At 34.9% G+C, this 18,048-nt stretch overlaps 1 protein-coding gene across 1 annotated transcript in view; it reads left to right on the forward strand.

The window, feature by feature from the left end:
* The window catches only part of MREG (melanoregulin), a 102,905-nt gene extending 86,152 nt beyond the window's left edge, over window positions 1-16,753 (forward strand). Inside the window, exon 5 of the mRNA XM_051983594.1 lies at window positions 16,660-16,753. Within this exon, the coding sequence (XP_051839554.1) occupies window positions 16,660-16,752 (93 nt within the window). The 3' untranslated portion in view covers window position 16,753. The remainder of the gene's footprint in view (window positions 1-16,659) is intronic.
* The last annotated feature ends 1,295 nt before the right edge of the window (window positions 16,754-18,048 follow it).

The following is an 18,048-nucleotide window of genomic DNA, read 5'->3' on the forward strand; positions in this document are numbered from 1 at the left end:
CATACCTCAGAGGTGCCCTGCATCCGTAGAACCTCTCTCTCTGATTGGACAGTTGTTCTACAAATTTCTATTTAAGGAAGACATTCAGAATGGTCATTTCTTCATGGTCATACAGTCATCAGGCTGTACTCAGGACTTCTCCATCATTACTCTTACCAGGATCTCCCTTTCTCTTCTCTTTTTCCCAAACCCTCATTAGAATGTAAGTTCCCCAGAGACAGGGACTGTCTTACTTTTTTGCTTATATATATATATATATGTATAATCTCAGAACTTAACTTAGTGTGCCAGCACATAGTAAGAATTTAATAAATTTTTTTTTTTTTTGCTAACTGTTGTCTGACAGAACTAGAGTGGAATGAGTGGGGCTTTGTCCCTAAGTGTCAACATCCAGGAACCATACTTTCTTTCCCCTTGTAATCTTACTGTGTTCTGCCATCTCTAAATCTCCAATGTACTACCTCTTTTGCATCACTCAGCATCTTATTGGCTTCCTCTGGACTTCTTTTCCCTAGAACCTCTCCTGAGGATTGCTCAGTACAAAACAGGCTATCCTCAGCATACTCCCTTTCCCATTCCCTTGCACTTTATAGATATCATTTATTTTGTTTTTAAATGATTCTATGAAGCAAATAATATGGTTGCTATTATTAGCCTTAGATTACAAATGAATGATGACCATTTACATGACTTAGAGCTCCAAAGCTAATATGCCAATATATATGTATATGTATATATACATACATGCATATATAAATATACATTTATAATATAACATATATTATATAACATAATAAAATACACAAATATCATATATATAATATATATAAGTATATATTACACATATATATATAGAGAGAGAGCGAGAGAGAGAGAGAGAGCGAGCAAGAGAGAGATAATTGTTATTTGTCTTTAATTTTCAAAGATGTCACCAATAACACCAAGATATTGGGGGTATGGATAATGTCTTGGTTTGTGAATGAATTGAATTTAAGTGAAACAGTTTCACAAAGTCATCTGTCTGTGATGCAGTGGATTGTTGGGACACAGGAGCCACCTGCCAGTGGCTGCTGGAGGTCTAACTCAGATCTGTAGAATGGATCTCTTCATGTGAGAGGATGATACATGATGATACAAAGAGACTGAGAGGCAATTGCGTTCTCTTACCTCTCTCCTCATCCCTCTTGCCTCCAATTTATTTCATTCCCAATCATAGATTCTGAACATCTATGTTAGTAAAGGCTGCTTTTTAACTCCTTCAAGTTTATAATTCACATCTGTGGAGGCTCTCAGAGAATTGACCTGCCCCTTCACTTAGGCATGGTCCTTAACAGTGGATGACCTTGGGATCTTTGGTGACTGATCTAGTTCTAAGTGCTCTATAACATCAACTTCAGCAGCTTTTATTGTCATGGAACAAATTGTTCTCATCCACCTATTTTTTCTGGGAGAAGTTTTTACTGACTTGCTCGCTCTCTCTCTCTAATTCACCAACAAGTTTGAGACCTGTTAGCCTCAATCTGATTTAGCCCATTTGCTGAGAGAGTTTTATTGGGGTGTGGCTGCTGTACCTGCCACAGCTCCTTTGAGCCACAAATGAGAGTTGGATAATATATATATATGATGAATATATGTATGTATGTGTGTGTACATATGTATACATCCATATATATATGTGTGTGTGTGTGTGTATAAAAACAAAAGTAAAAACAATCCCTGGACTCATAGAGCTTACATTTTAGTAAGAGGAGCAATAAAGAAAAATAGGACCAGGTTGAAGCACTTTGATTCAGAGAGTTATAAGGATGTTGAATGGGGGGAAGGGATAGGGATGATGAGTGGAGATATAATGGGGTAGATTACCATACTCTATTCAAGGATGATGGCAGAGCTACTTGATCTTGATTTAGGGTTCCAGAAAGGTAGAGGGGGAGAATTGTCAAGATTATGGAGGAAGTGGTTGAATAGTCCAAGATGAAGCATGGCTTGGGCTTTTTCTAATGTAAAAGTCCAGGAGAGGCAATAACTATTTAGAAAACGATGGGGACAATCAGTTACAAATTTCTTCAGGGCAAGAAGACATCTGAGAAGACTATGGAAGAGATAGCTAAAGAAATGATTGTTAAACTAGTGTCCTAATCCTTACACCAAAGTGTTGCTGCTTTTGTAGGACATCACAAACTATCTCTATTACTAGAAATTAACTTGAACTATATGCTGAGGATGAAAAAAGTGTTTTAATGTTATGTGTTTAAAAAAAAAAGAGAAACTGTGCCTTCCATCTTTTGTGATTATCTTAATTCCAATTAAGAGATGGGTAGGTGGTTTAGTGGATTGAACACTGGGCCTGGAGTCAGGAAGATCAGAGTTTAAATATGGTCCCAGCACTTACTAGTTGTGTGATTCTGGGTGAGTCATTTGATCCTGTTTGCCTCCATTTCTTTATCTGTAAAATGAGTGGAGAAGAAAATGGTGAATGACTCTAGTATCTTTCTTTGTCAAGAAACCCCCCAAAGAGGGTCACAAAGAATCAGATATAATTGAAACTACCAGACAGCAACTACCATTCCAATTGATCATGAATTCTTCTTCAACCAAAAGCATTTTCTTCCTTGCTTTTCAAAATTATTTATGATGTAAAATTTTATATCTTAAGCCATGTATCTATTTGGAATTTATCTTGATAAGAATGTGAGATGTTGATCTTAAGCTAATTTTTGTCAGATTGTTTTTCATTTTTCCAATAGATTTTGTCAGACTTTTTGTCTCAGTATTTGAAGTCTTTAATAATATTGAAAATTAATTTAAGGTGTTCATATGTCTTATATACCAATTCTGTTCCACTGATCAACTTTTCTACTTGTTAGTACCAAATAACTTTGATGTTTACTGCTTTAAAGTGAAAGCTGAAATTTGGTACTGCTAGGCCCTCTTCCTTTATATTTTTCATTACTTTCATTGGCTTTGTCAACCTTGTATTCCTCTAGATGAATCTTATTATTATTTTACAAACTCTATAAAGTAGTTTTTCATAGCACTGAATAAGTACATTAATACAGCTGGCATTACTATTTTTGATACATTGAATTTATGTGCCTATGAGTAATTCATAGTTTCCTAACGATTCATGTTCATCTTTTTTTCTGTAGTTCTTGTAGTTATTCATATTGTTTTTATGAGTTTGTTGGTAAATAGATTCCTAAATATTTTTCCCCGTCTGTAAATATTTTGAATTGAATTTCTCTCTCTAGATCTTCCTTCAAGATTTTGTTGGTAACATGAAGAAATGCTCATGATTTATGTGCATTTGTTTTATATCTTGAAACTTTGCTGGAGTTATTCTTTCAATTAATTTTTAATTGACTCTTTAGGGTTTTATGAATAGATCATCATTTCATCTTCAGAAGGCAAGAGTTTTGTTTCCTCTTTGGTTATGTTTATTCCTCCAATTTATTTTTCTCATCTTTTTGTATAGCTGTCATTTCTGGTATAATTTAATTTTTGGGATTACATCAATGGTAATGGACATCCTTGTATTGCTTCTTATCTTTCTCCACTAAATATAGTCTTGGATCTGTATTTTAGCTAGATACTATTTACTATATTTTACAAAAAGATATATTTTATTCCTGTGCTTTTCAATGTTTTTAAACAAATAGGTGTGAAAAGATTTTTTAATTTTACATTTATTGAAAAATCATTTCATTTTTATTATTTTTGTTATTAATGTGGCATATTATGTTTATAATTTTTCTCACATTAAATTAAGTTGGCCTAAATCCAGGCTAGTCATAGCATATTATCTTTTTAATATGTTGTAGCAGCCTCTTTTATAATATTTCATTTAATATTTTATGATCATATTAATTGGGGACATTTTTCTATGTTTTTGGCTTCTATTTTGTCTCTCCTTAGTGTAGATATTAAGGACTATATTTATATAATAATAGTTTAGTAGGATTTCTTATTTTCCTATTTTTGTATGCAGCTTATATATTATTGTAATGAATCATTATTTTATTGCTTGATATAATGAGTTATAAACATATCTGATTCTTGCTTTTTCTCTTTGGAAGATCATTTATGGCTTGTCCAATTTCTTTTTCTGAAAATGGGTTATTTTAAGTTACTTATATCTTTTTCTATCAGGCTGGATATTTTATATTTTTGTATATATCCATCCATTTAAAGTAAGTTGATAGTTTTGTTGACAGATTTAGAGCTGAAAGGAATTGTAGAGGTCATGTAACTGAATACCTTCATTTTATAGGTGAGGAAACTGAAAGGGGTTGTGACTTGCCTAAGGTCATACAGGTAATAAGTAGCATAGTTGGTATTTGAACCCTATGTCTCTATTTACAAATCCAATATTCTTTTCATTGTACCATGCTGCCTCTATTGAAGAGCTGGAGTTATATTGTTGTAGAGGGAAAAGAGAAAGAAACATTCTTTTATCTGGAGCAGGACAGCAAGGAGAATCATAATGGAGCCACAAAATAATCCAAGATTAAAACCCAATTTTTATCACTACTTCACTGTGTGACCTCAGGCAGGTCACTTCTTCTCTCTGATTCTATTTCCTCATTTGCAAAATGAGGGACTTGGATTAAATTAGGATGTCTTTTAGCTCTAAGTTTCTGTGGGTCAGACACATGCTCCATTTTTGTGACTATTAAAGGGGTTAAATTACAGCAAGAATTCTGAAAGCCAGACATAATTTGTGGTCATAATAACTGTGTTATGATTTTACCATTAATTTGGGATACCTGGAAGGTTACCTTCACTTTTAGAAGCAGTTTAAAAGTATAAAAATGGAACTGAATAAACATCCAGGCAAAATATATATGTAGTATTGAGAAGTCATTGGAGGAATTTTTCTTTCTTTCTTTCCTTTCTTCTTGTTTCCTTTCCTTCCCTTTCTCCCCTCCTTCTTTCCCTCCCTCCCTCCTTTCTTTCCCTCCCTCTTTTCCTTCCTTCCTTCCCTCCCTCTCTTCCTTCCTTCCTTATTCTTCCTTCCTCCCTTCTTTCCTTCTTTTTCTTTTCCCTCTCTTTCTTTTTTTCTTTTTTGCTAAAAGTTGTTTTTCCCCCAAAGTCAACTAAAATTGGAGAATTATTTTTTAGCTGCATTTTATTGTAAAGCTAACAAGAGCAGCATCTCAGGAGAAATCAGTTGAAATGTCATTAATAAACAACAGTTTGTTGCTGAACTAATGGAAACTATCTCCCAAAGGTTTATTCTTGACTCAACAAAATAAATAACTCACTTATTTTCCACATTCAACACAAATACCTCACTTTGCTCATCAATGATCCTGAGACAGTATTCATCTAATCAAGGACAAAGAACATCATTTTGACAAATGGACTGATTTAGAAGGTATCATTCCATGGAAAAGCAAACCAGAATCAATCCAGGCTTTTTCTGTGTATGTTATGTGTATAACAAAATAAAATAAAATGGACTATTTCTGAATGAATAAAAATATGAAGCCAGTAATCCCAGTGAATCTAAATAGTTCTCCCCTCATTGAAGGAACATGATTATAGAGGGTAAATAAGGCTTCATTATATCAAGCTGAATGAAATACATTGAATGACTACTATAAAGTTGCCTGAAGAATTTGTAGATTCAGAAACTTAAGTCCCTGGCTTCTATTTATGTAAAAAGAGTAATGTCATTTTCTAAATGAGTTTCTTCAGTTTCCTTCTTCAATACTTCAAAACTTCCCTATGTCTTCACTTAAAGTTTTTTTCCTTACCTCATATAAAGGAGAAAATATTTGACCTTCCTTCTAGTCAAGATTAACATTTTCCCTCTAACTTTAGTCTTTGGTCCTGTCTCTACCCTGTCCCCAGAATTTCTCTCCATCCATTATCACTTCTCCTGTTTCTTCTATCTCCCATTCTTAATTAGCTCTTTCTTATCCATTTTCAAATTTTTTAGAAAACAAACCAACAAAAACCAACTTTCTCTGGTTTATCTTCCAGAGATTTACATCCAGATCATCCCTAAAAAAAGATATTGGGCCAGATGAACATCAGTGACTCTTTCAATTCTAAATCTAATGCTCCTTTGATTCCTATACTATGTGCCATTTTAATGCCAAATCTCAATTTAACAACAAACATTTATTACGTACTTATAATCATTATATTAGCTGCCAGGAGACATACAAAGTTTAGATTAAGTGATATTCCATAGTATTATTTGGAGATAGCTTAAGGTCTAGTAGAAGGTTAAACATACTTATATAATATATGATCCAATTATATATAAATACACATACAGTGCTAATACTACTCCTAAAACCATTCTCTGTAAGGTCATCAGTAATATCCTAACTGCCATATCCAGTAATTTTTCCTCTACCTACATTTTTCTTAGCCTTTCTTAAGCAATTTGATAATATTGATCATCAACAATTCAATGTTGCACCCTCCTACATGCATCACATTTCTCATCATTCTCTGATGGGTTTTTAGTACCTTTTGCTATTTCTTAAAATAATATTCTATTTTCCCCATTTATATCTATATTATTATTTTTTTTCCTGAGGCAATAGAGGTTAAGTGACTTGCCCAAGGTCACACAGCTAGGAAGTGTTACATGTCTGAGGCGAGATTTGAACTCATTTCCTCCTGATTTTAGAGCCGGTGTTCTATCCATTGCATCACCTAAGCTGCCCTTATATAAAATGATTTTTAAAATTCATTAAAAAAAATTTGAGTTTCAAATCCCCTCTTTTCCTTCTTTCTTTCTCCTTTCCCTGAGATAGTAAGCAATTTTATATGCAATTGTACAAAACATATTTCCATATTAGTCATATTGCAAAAGAATATGCAGATGAAAAAGTGAAAAAATAAAGAATGGAAAAAATAGTGTGCTTTGATATGCATTCAGACTATCAGTTCTTTCTCTAAATGGGAATAGCATTTTTCTTTACAATTCTTTGAAATTGTCTTAGATCATTGTGTTACTAAGAATAACTTAGTTGATTATCATACAATATTGCTGTTATGGTGTACAATGCTTTTCCTGCTCATACTTTGTATCAGTTCATGTAAGTTTTTCCAGGTTTTTCTGAAAACATACCTCTTGTCATTTGTATTGTGTTACATTCAGATGCTACAATTTGTTCAGCCATTCCTTAATTGATGGACATCCCCTCAATTTTCAATTCTTTGTCACTATAAAAGAGCTGCAATAATTTAATTTTTTTCAACAAATAGATCCTTTTCTTTGGGATACAGATTTAGACTGACAGATCAAAAGGTATGCACAATTTCATAGCCCTTTGCACATAAATCCTAGTTGTTCTCCAGAATTCAGTTCACAACAGCAACAATGCATAGGTGTTCCAATTTTTTTTTTTTACATCTCCAATATTCATTCTTTTCTTCCTTTTCTGCCATTTTAGCCAATCTGATCAGAGCTGTTTTTGCATTTTTCTAATCAATAGTGTTTTAGAGCATCCCCCTCCCCCCATTCTTTCAGCCCCTTAATGTAGATGTCTTCCAAGATTGTCATTCTTAGGAGTTCTGGGATGGGAAAATTCACTACTATAGTTTCACGCTGGATTTTTAAAAATATATTATTTAATCTAGGGTAAACTTCAGGGCTTTATGGAAGCAAATGTGTGTATTTTGCCTCTTATTCAGGGAGCTATCTTGTCCAGAAGTCCAAAGCCTACATTTTTCAATGTATCCTTTCTCTTTCCCAGAAAGTCATCTTTTGTAACAAATAATAGGAAAGAAAGGGAGAAACAAATGAGCAAAACTACTCAACCTTTTAAAAAGTCTCATATAATATTTCACAGACATAGACTCAAACCTGTGCATATAAGAAGGATGAAATGCCTTCTTCTTTTTTTAATTGACTTTTTTCATCATTATAATTTAATAGCATCCAAATATTTTTGCTTTTCCAGTTTTCATTACTATAGTCACGTCTATTGCTTTTCTGGTTCTACTTGTATTACTTTGAATTATTTGTTCACATAAGTCTTCCCATGGTTCTCTGTGTTCATCATATTCATCAGTTCTGATAGCTCAGGAATATTCATCACATTCACATATCACCATTTCTTTAGTTTTCCCTAATCAATGGACATCAACTTTGTTTCTAGTTCTTTGCTACAACAAAAAATTGCTGCTATAAAGATTCTAGCATATTTGTAGCCCTTGGTATAGTTTAATCAAATTTAAATTTAAAATTATTTGTGTCCATTCCTTGCTTATCTTTCCTTTTAACTTGTTAAAATTTTGAGGGGAAGGATTCTTATACAGGTATAAATTGAATTAGAAAGCTTGTATGGTTCCCTTCAACTCTGAGAATCTTTGATGCTAGAATTTTTTTTTAATCCATGTTTTCCTCAGCAGCAAGCACATAGTAGGAGTATGAGAAATGTTTTTTGTTGAAAGAGCAAGTTATACTTTCTGGAAATTATTCAGAATGAATATGCCAATGTGAAAGGTATCAAAGAAGGACTAGTAAATAAAAGAAAGAACGTGAGAGGGGACTAAAGTCCTCTGGGGCCATTCATTTCTGGTCTGCCTGGCAATAGTCCTGGCCTTCACCATTTAGTACTGGAATCCTTTGCAGTTTTGTAAAAGAGATTAAGGGTATAATAGCTCCCTTAAGTCATAGAACTGGCTCCTTTTTGCTTGAACTGATAGAACATGAGGTTGGAACCTCCCAGAATTGTAGTTTGGAAAAGGCCAGAGTATCTTTCTGCTGCTGTTATTATTAAAAATTTATTTCGTCTCAACAGTGGAGGCCATTGCAAAATCATCTTCCTGCTGACAGTTAGTTGTAAAGAGGACCAGAACTGCTGGGTGCCTCCAAATGTCTGTGCACGGCTGGGTTTCTGGTGCTTTTTAGACAGCCATGGGAATCCCCTTTCCTGGAATTTTACCTTCTTCTCTGAGATGTGAGATTGGCTATGGGGAACATGCCAGTTCAGTGGGCTCCCCAGGGAGGTACTGTGGAGAAAGGCTGGGATGAGCTGTAAAAGAGAGGATCAGATGAGCAGCAGTAGAAATTCCATCAAGACGGTTTAGAGCTCCTGAAAGTTGGGAAGCATGTTTGCTAAGTTCACCTGACCCATAGCTGCTGGCTACTGATGCATGACATCTGGAGCCCAAAGAACACAAGGGCCTGTCTAGAGAAACTCCTGGTTGTTATGAAGAAACCGAGGAAATGTAATGCAGATGAAATCAGAAGCCGTGTGAAACTGAATCTTACATTACAGCATCTTTCTTCCTTTTGGGTCTGCATGACCTGGAGCAGAATCTGCAAATCTAACCTCAATTGGTTTTCTCTTCTGTAAGATGGAACCGTTGGAAAAAATTGAGATTTTTAATATTGTCTGTGCCAATTACCTCACAATCTCTAGAAACCCCAGAAGGGGTGTTGAAGCCTTCTGTCATCTTTGAAATGAAAATGATCTTTTTGCAAATTTTCAAAATTGATTAATGTTACATAAAGTCCCTCTTTGGGATTTTTTGTTTAGTCTGCTGAAACCTAAGGATCTTTCCTCAAAAAATAATATTTTTAAATGTATAAAATAAAATACATAGAATTACAAAAGAAAACAAGTATATTTAGATATAATTATAATTTTTTTAAGAAACAAGTACATATATTGTAGATTAAGGAACTCTGGACCAAATGACCTTTTACATCTTTTTCAGCTCTGATTCCCAATTCTTTTAACTTCCCTGGGCCTCAGTTTCCTCATCTATAAAACATGAAGATTGTACTAACTGGTCTCTGAAGTTACTCTAGAGCATATATACCTTATTGTTTACCACATGATTATTTCATGTAAGCAATGAAACTATAAAATAATGAGGTTTCCTATGTGGAGTGTGGAAGCAATCTCCTTATTTGGTAGACAAAAATTATGTAAAGATTCTCTATGGAAATAAGATAATGATTATATGTGTGTGCGTGTGTGTGTGTGTGTGTGTGTGTGTATGCAGGACTTCAAGCAGAAATGGGAAAACAGAATATAGAAAAATCATAATTTAGTATACTATCTTATATACTTATGTGCTCACAGTTTATTTTTTACTCTTAACTAGATCTATATTTAAATAATTTTTTTGGCAAGGCTGGATACCAACTTGGGAAAGCACTTCTTTACGAATATGCCCCTACCCATAAAAAAAAAAAAAAAAAAAAACCAAAAGAAACCCCATACTGGAACCTTATGCAGCATTAACCAATTTTGGAAACTTTGCAAAAAATAATTTTATTTTCAGATGACAGAGGGCTTCATCACACTGTCTGGTATTTTCCTAGGTGTGGCTTCTGGGAAGAAGCTTTTATGTTCAACAGCAGAAAAGGACTTTCATTCATTTGAGAACCAAATTCGATGGTCTTTTCTGATATATTTTTTTAACCTCTCTAAAGTGTTTGATCCTGTTGAACACTCCATTCTCCTGGCTATTTCTCTTCATGACTTTTTTTTGACTCTTCTGAGGTCTGCTTGATTGTCCCTTCATAGCACCCTTTGTTAGAATATATAACATAGCATATATCTCTCAATATGTCTCATCTCATATGCATATGATAGCACATGCAATCTGTCTCAATCATATGCATTGATATATGCCACAGGACTTTGATTTAGAACATTTTTTCTTCTTTCCTTTCAGTCTTTGTCTTGGTGCATCAAATACCTTGAGTTCAGTTCATCTTTGTATAGGTGTTTCTCAAATCTAAATCCTGAACTCTTATCTTGCACCATCAAATTATCTGATGAACATCCCTGTATGGACGACTCAAAGACATTTCAAATTCAACACATCTGCAATGGAACCCATTCTCCTTCCTCTTAATCCCATCCTTCCAACTTCCCTGTTTCAGTGGTGAGCAACACCATTTTTCCAGTCAACTAGGTTGGCAACCTTGATATCATTCTCCATTCTTCATTCTCTTTTACTCTCATGTGGAATCACTTGCCAAATTTTGTTGATTTTACCTCCATGGCATTTCTCATATTTGTCCCCTTTTCTCACATAGCCACTACATAGTTCATGCTCTTATTTCAGCTTGCTTGGAGTATTGCAATAACTTTGTCATTGATATCCTTATCTTCACGGTTTTTCATTTCCATTCATCCTCCAAATATCCTCCAAACATGGCACAAACATGTGCCAAACTGATATTCCCAAAGCATTGACAGAATCTTGTCAGTCTCCTGTTTAAAGCTTCAGTGGTACTCTCTTGCCTCTAGGTTAAAATATAGGCTCCTTCACAGAGTCTTTTATGGGGAGTGAAAGATGAAATGACTGAGGAAACAAAGGCTTCTGAGAATTTGATTTATTAGATAATGGATGCCAATTGCGCAGCACATGAGATCCAGGTCTCTTCAGTTTCAGCATTAGACCCTAAGGCAGGAGAAGGCAGATTTTTATGCATTACAAACAATCAAATAAGACCAATTAATTAAAAAGAAAACAATTAACCAGGATACAAGAATAGGTTTGGCATTTTTCAAGTTGGAGGGGAAGCGTAAACAGGTGCAATTCCCTGAAATTCGAAAAAGAAGTATCCTACTCTCCCCAAGTATCTTATTCAATCTCTTTTTATTCAAGGTTCCACATTATCTTTCTGTGAATATAACCTACTAATACTAGTAGACTCTCTTACTTCTAACCAAGATAGCTTGGAATTTATGGTTTAGTTAGGAAAATCTTTTGAATTTATTCCATTCTTTTATTCAGAGTTCCCAATTCTCAACTACCTTCCTATACCTTTTCTGAGCCTGGGAATTAAACCCTATCATCCTACAAGATTCTCAGCTCTGTGTGGCATGTAAACAAGGTGATTTTGGCTACATTCAATTCAATTTAATTTTATATACATTTATTAAACTATGCTAAGTGCAGAGATTACAAAAAGAGGCAAAAGATAATTCCTGTCCTCAAGGAACTTGTGGTCTAATGAAGAGAGAAAACAAGCAACAAATGTATACAAAGCAAGTTTTATCTATATCTATATCTATCTATATTTATATATGATATATAGGAAATAATTAAGAGAGGGGAAGCATTGTAATTAAGAGGATTTAAAGAAGACTATACAAATGTGAGTATCTATTATTATTATTAAATTCACTGCAACTAGGGTGATTTTGTGGAACTCTTATGGAATGCATTTTCTTTTCTTCCTTTTAATGACTTTCACAAATACTCAATTTCTCTGGACTTCAGTTTTCTCAGCAGTAAAATGATGAGTTTGGACCCAATTTACAAGGTCCCTTCCAGTTTTAAATCTATGATCTAGAACTGAATACATCATCACATACTTCATGCCTTAACTTAACAAAAAAAAATCATAATTCAAGAGATAGAGACTTGCAGATCTAAACAATTGGAAGAATATCAAGTGCTCATGGGTAGCCCAAGCTAATATAATAAAAATGTCAATTCTACCTAAATTAATCTACTTATTCAGTGTCACACCAATCAAATTCCCAAGAAATTATTTTACAAAGCTAGAAAAAATAATAACAAAATTAATCTGAAAGAACAAAAGATCAAGAATTTCAAGGGAATTAATGGAAAAATGTAATGACTGCGTATTTAAAATCAGCCGGAGTCAGGAATTCAGGTTAAGGGAAAAATCTTCAATATTTATTGAAGTGAAGAGGTGAATAAAGATTGTGATAGCAATGTGGGCAAGAAAGATTGCTATAGCAATATGGGCAGCTGCGACAGGAAGCCAGCTAACAGAGAGCCATCCGACCTGAGCAAACCGTAGCAATAGCAATCCCAAAAGTCTCTCCTTCCCCTTCCTTTTCCACTCCCCTGCCTCCACCCACCAAAATCATCATTTCCTATACAACACATCAGGACTTGCACAAAGAGTGGGCGGGGGCCATTCTTTCTCCAAGCTTATATATTAATAGAGTATGGTCCAATTACTATTTAGCCTCATGTGCTTGGGACCTCAGTGCATCAACTCAAGCCTCAGCCCATTACAGAAAAATGCAAATGAAGGTGGCCTAGCTTTACCAGACCTAAAATTATATTATAAAGCAGCAGTTGTCAAAACCATTTGGTACTGGCTAAGAAATTCAGTAACCAATTAGTGGAATAGGTTAGGTTCACAAGACACAATAATCAATGACTATAGTAATATAGTGTTTGATAAACCCAAAGACCCCAGCTTTTGAGATAAGAACTCACTATTTGACAAAAATTATTGGGAAAATTGGAAATTAATATGGCAAAAACTAGGCATTGACCTACACTTAATACCACATACCAAGATATGGTTGAAATGGATTCATAGATTAGACATAAAAAGTGATACTATAAGCAAATTAGAAGAACAAAGGATGGTTTACCTTTCAGATCTGTGGAAAAGGAAGGAATTTATGGCCAAAAAAGAACTAGAGAACATTATGAAATGCAAAAATGGATAACTTTGATTACATTAAATTAAATTAAAAAGGTTTTGTACATACAAAACCAATGCAGACAAGATTTGAAGGCAAATAGAAAACTGGGGAAAAAAATCTTTACACCCAAGGATTCTGATAAGGTCTCATTTTAAAACTACTTAGAGAATTGACTCAAATAAGAATGTATAAACCATCCTCCAACTGGTAAATGGTTAAAGAATATGAACAGACAACTTTCAGATGCAGAAATTAAAACCATTTTTTTGTCATATGAAAAAAATACTCTAAATCACTATTGATCAGAGAAATGCAAATCTGAGGTACCACTACACACATGTCAGATTGGCTAAAATGACAGAAGATAATGATAAATGTTGGAGGGGATGTGGGAAAACTGGGATACATTGTTAGTGGAGTTGTGATCTAACCATTCTGGAGAACAATTTGGAACTATGGCCAAAGGGCTATCAAACTGTACATAACCTTTGATCCAGCATTGTTTCTACTGGGCCTGTATCCCAAAGAGATCATCAAAAAGGGAAAAGGACCCACATATGCAAAATGGATGTAGCAGCCCTTTTAGTAGTGTCAAGGAACTAGAAAAATATGTGGATGTCTATCAGTTAGAGAATGACTAAGTTATGGTATATGAATGTTATGGAATATTATTGTCCTATAAAAAATGATCAGCTAGATGATTTCAGAGAGCTCTGAACTGATATTAAGTGAAATAAGCAGAACCAGGGGATCATTATGCATGACAACAGCAAGATTATACAATAATTAATTCTGATGGATGCGGCTCTTTTCAATAATGAAATGATTCAAACCAGTTCCAATAGACTTGTTGATGGAGTGTGCCATCTGCATCCAGAAAGAGGACTATGGGACCAAATATGGATCACATATGTGATTTCTTTCTCATTTCTCCCCTTTTTGATCTTTTTCTTAGGCAGAATGATAAATGTGGAAATATTATAGAAGAATTGTACATGTTTAGCATATATTCGATTACTTGCTGTTTAGGGGAGGGTATGGGACAAAGGAGGGAGGAAAATTTGGAACACAGGGTTTTGCAAGGGTGAATGTTGAAATCTATCTTTGCATATATTTTGAAAATAAAAAAGCAATAATTTAAATCGCTAGAGATAGAAATAGAGATAGAGACTTGGAAAAATATTGTATAACATATACTCTAAACTCAGAGGAAAACAAACAAACAGAAAACAAAAATTAACAAACTATGGCTAAATGTAGAGAAGCAATGTGGTGGAGTGGAAACACCACTGAACCTAGACTTGGAAGAATCCTGACTTGTACCTATGGGTGATCTTTATTTCTCTGCCTCAGTTTCTTCATATGTAAGATGGATATAAACATATATATCCTTTTCAATAGTCTGAAAGTAAGGAGGTTCAGTGTTTTATCTCTTCATAAGAAAAGTACAGTGCTCTGCATACAGGGAATAGGGACTTGACAAATATTGTCAAATGAATGAATTTTTAAAATATTGTTTATTGTTGTTTATGCCTAACCACTATCTAATTGCTGAAAGGCAGCATGTACCTATGTTCAAACCTTAAAAAAAAAAAAAAAAAAACCAAAGTGGAGGGATCAAACACCAAAGATATTTGAAATATATTGGAAAAAACCTGAAGTTTACTTCTTCTCTCCCTCCTCTTCTTGCTCTTTTCTCTCTTCTCCCTCTTCTTCCTTTTCCACTTGCTTTACTCTTTCTGTTTTAAAATTTGAGGTTGGGGATACCCAATTGATGACACAAGGTTTGGGGGCTTCTCTAAGAATGGCTCTAAAAGAGCCATATTCTCTAAGCACAGTAATACTACAGTGAAAAATAGGAGCAAAGGGTGATTGGAAAGGAAAGAGGGTGACATTGGTACATGTGGGTGAAACCATATAAAATTTTGGAGGCCACATAGTTTTTTTCTTTAATCTTTTGGCAAGTCTGCTACAAACTGTGCAAGAAGGGAATGTCTGAAAGTAAAAGCCCAGGGAGTCAAATGAATACAGGTATTTATGATCATCCAGGTCTGTTTTGGTTTTGATGTTGCCCCTCTGCTTGTCGGACACTCATGGAAGGTAGTCCTGGAAAATTACAGGCTGACCAGCAATACAAGTGACTCAGAGTCAGACAGCACCCTGTGTGCAAATCCCATTCCAGGAAAGAATGTAAAGCTTGTTTTCTTGATCCATTTTCCATTTGTACTATTGTTCCCTGGGGCATTAAGGAGCTATGCAAACCCCTGTATTGTTAGACAAAGAAACTGGGAAAAGCACTATCTTGTTCATTGTGTGTGTCTATGCAATTCCATTAGAGAGCAGCTGCAATTCATCTTGGATCATTTCTGGGAGCAGACTTGGGCCCCCAAAGGTTCCTTTATGTCTCAGAGAGAAAAGGGTTTCCTTTCTCCAGGTTTCAATGCAGATGACCTCTGGGGTCCTTTCTTTTCTAAATCTTATGATCTTACTGTTGACAAAAAGGACAGATAGAAATCTTGACAGGTTAGCCATTGGGAAAGTACACAGATTTCCTCTCTCCAACTCCATGTGTTTCTCCTTTATTGATTTTATTTCTATTTAGAAAAGATCAGTTATCGAATGGGGGGGGAGGGGGTTAGATACTGGGAAAGATGAGAGGTAAAAAGTGAAGACTGATTCTGGGGCCAAGAAAATCTCTTTGTTATATTGAAAAGATGCTAACTAGATCCTTACATGAATGGCAGCTCCAAAAAGTTTAATGGGCACTTCAATTTCAGTAAGAATTTCAGTGGACATTTATTGAATACCTACTGTGTACAAAACAGCATTGTAGAATGAAAAGAGAACTGAATTTGGGGACTGGATTTAAATTCCAGCTCTGGATCCTGGACTTAAAGACCTAGGATCAAATCCAGCTTCAGATATTACTAGTTAAGGATCTGTGGGGAAGTAGCTTAACCTATTTAGTCTCATTTTCCTATTTTATAAAATAGTATGTACCTGACAGGGATATGTGAGTATCAAATTTGTAACACTCTTTACAAATTTTAAAGTGCTCTGCAAATACGAGTTCTCATTTGCTGCTACTGCTATTACCACTTCTACTGCTACTACTACTACTACTACTACTACTACTACTACTACTACTACTACTACTACTACTACCAACATCACTGTTACTACTCCCATTCTTCCTCCTCTTCCCACTATTATTACTACTACCTCTTCTTTTTCCTCCTACTAGTACTACTACCACCACCACCACCACCACCACTACTACTACTACTACTGTTGCTGCTGCTGCTATGATCACTGTCACCACCATCATCATGTATAGTCTTGGGTAAGTAACTTTCTCTCTGGGCTTCCATTCTTCTTCAATAGGAAAGAGTTAGTTAGACAAAGGAACACTCAATTTCTTCTATGCTTTATTTATTTACAAGAATCTCCAAATACTTCATAAATAGGAGTCATCACTATTTAAATTCCCTGACATTTATTCTATGTATGGAACATAACAGAAAAAGAACCTCTGACCCAGAGAAGTCAAAAAACCCCATCTAGTAGTCTGGGCAAGCACTTAGCATTTGGAAGAATTGAATTATTTTGAAGCAATGGAAAGGGGAGCTCCTTGCTGAAGAAAGAGCAGGATTTCCTTATCCAGGTTTAGACTAACTTTCTTCTTTCCATATGGTTGTGGCCACAGACTCAATTAACAAGAGCAAAAATGCAACCTTTCCTTTTTTAAGAATAATGGTCTTTGATTGGTTATAATGAGCCACAGCTGCAATAGTTTCCTCGCTCTTATTTGGCGTCATATCACTGTAACCTCTTGCAGGGGAAATGGGCTATAAACTCAGACTTCTCTTGAGGTGTGGTGGGAAGGAACTGTCTGGGTCCTCACTTGACACCTGCACCTCAGGCTGGCTCCAAGGGAAAGTCGTCAACTCAGGTGGCTGAGAAAAGCAGATGTTCCCTGCAGCAAAGTGTAAAGTATTGGAGGGTGGGGGTGGGGAATGTTTTATGGGCCTTTGGCTGGGCCTTTTAAATCTGACTGTTATAACAAAGGAAGTCTTCTGGTGGCAGAACAAATGAACTAAACAGACCTCTCTAAGTGACGGAACCAATTTTGTCATTGGAAACAGGTACTGAAAAAGGAAAATGAGAATATGCAAATGTTTGGCCTGAGAACTTAATGAACTTGGGAGGATCCAGGCAGCCTAATCTAATATATAGGCAGGTCCAAATTAATGCAAGTAATAAATAATGGCTGTATTCAAATTTACACTGTGTATTTCCATTGGTCTGAAACCAATGACCATATTTTATGTAATATAAGTTGGAATAGAAAGAATTCAAGTATGGGCAAACACTTCATGGGATTCATTATTTGCTCTGATCAAGACCTAGCTGGAATGTTAAAACTTTGGCTTTGTTTCCTTATTTTAAACATACAAACATTATCAGAGGAATTAAAGATAACAGGAAGATGAAAGGGACAAATATGCATCAAGAAGAAGGCTTGGTCTCAAGATGGAGAAGATAGTTTATTTACTTTGCTGGTGTCCTTCTTCTGATTAGAACATGTCCAAAGTAAGGTGACACAGTGGATCTGGAGCCAGGAAGATTATAT

Source organism: Antechinus flavipes, chromosome 3, assembly GCF_016432865.1.
Source record: "Antechinus flavipes isolate AdamAnt ecotype Samford, QLD, Australia chromosome 3, AdamAnt_v2, whole genome shotgun sequence".
Lineage (NCBI taxonomy): Eukaryota > Metazoa > Chordata > Mammalia > Dasyuromorphia > Dasyuridae > Antechinus > Antechinus flavipes.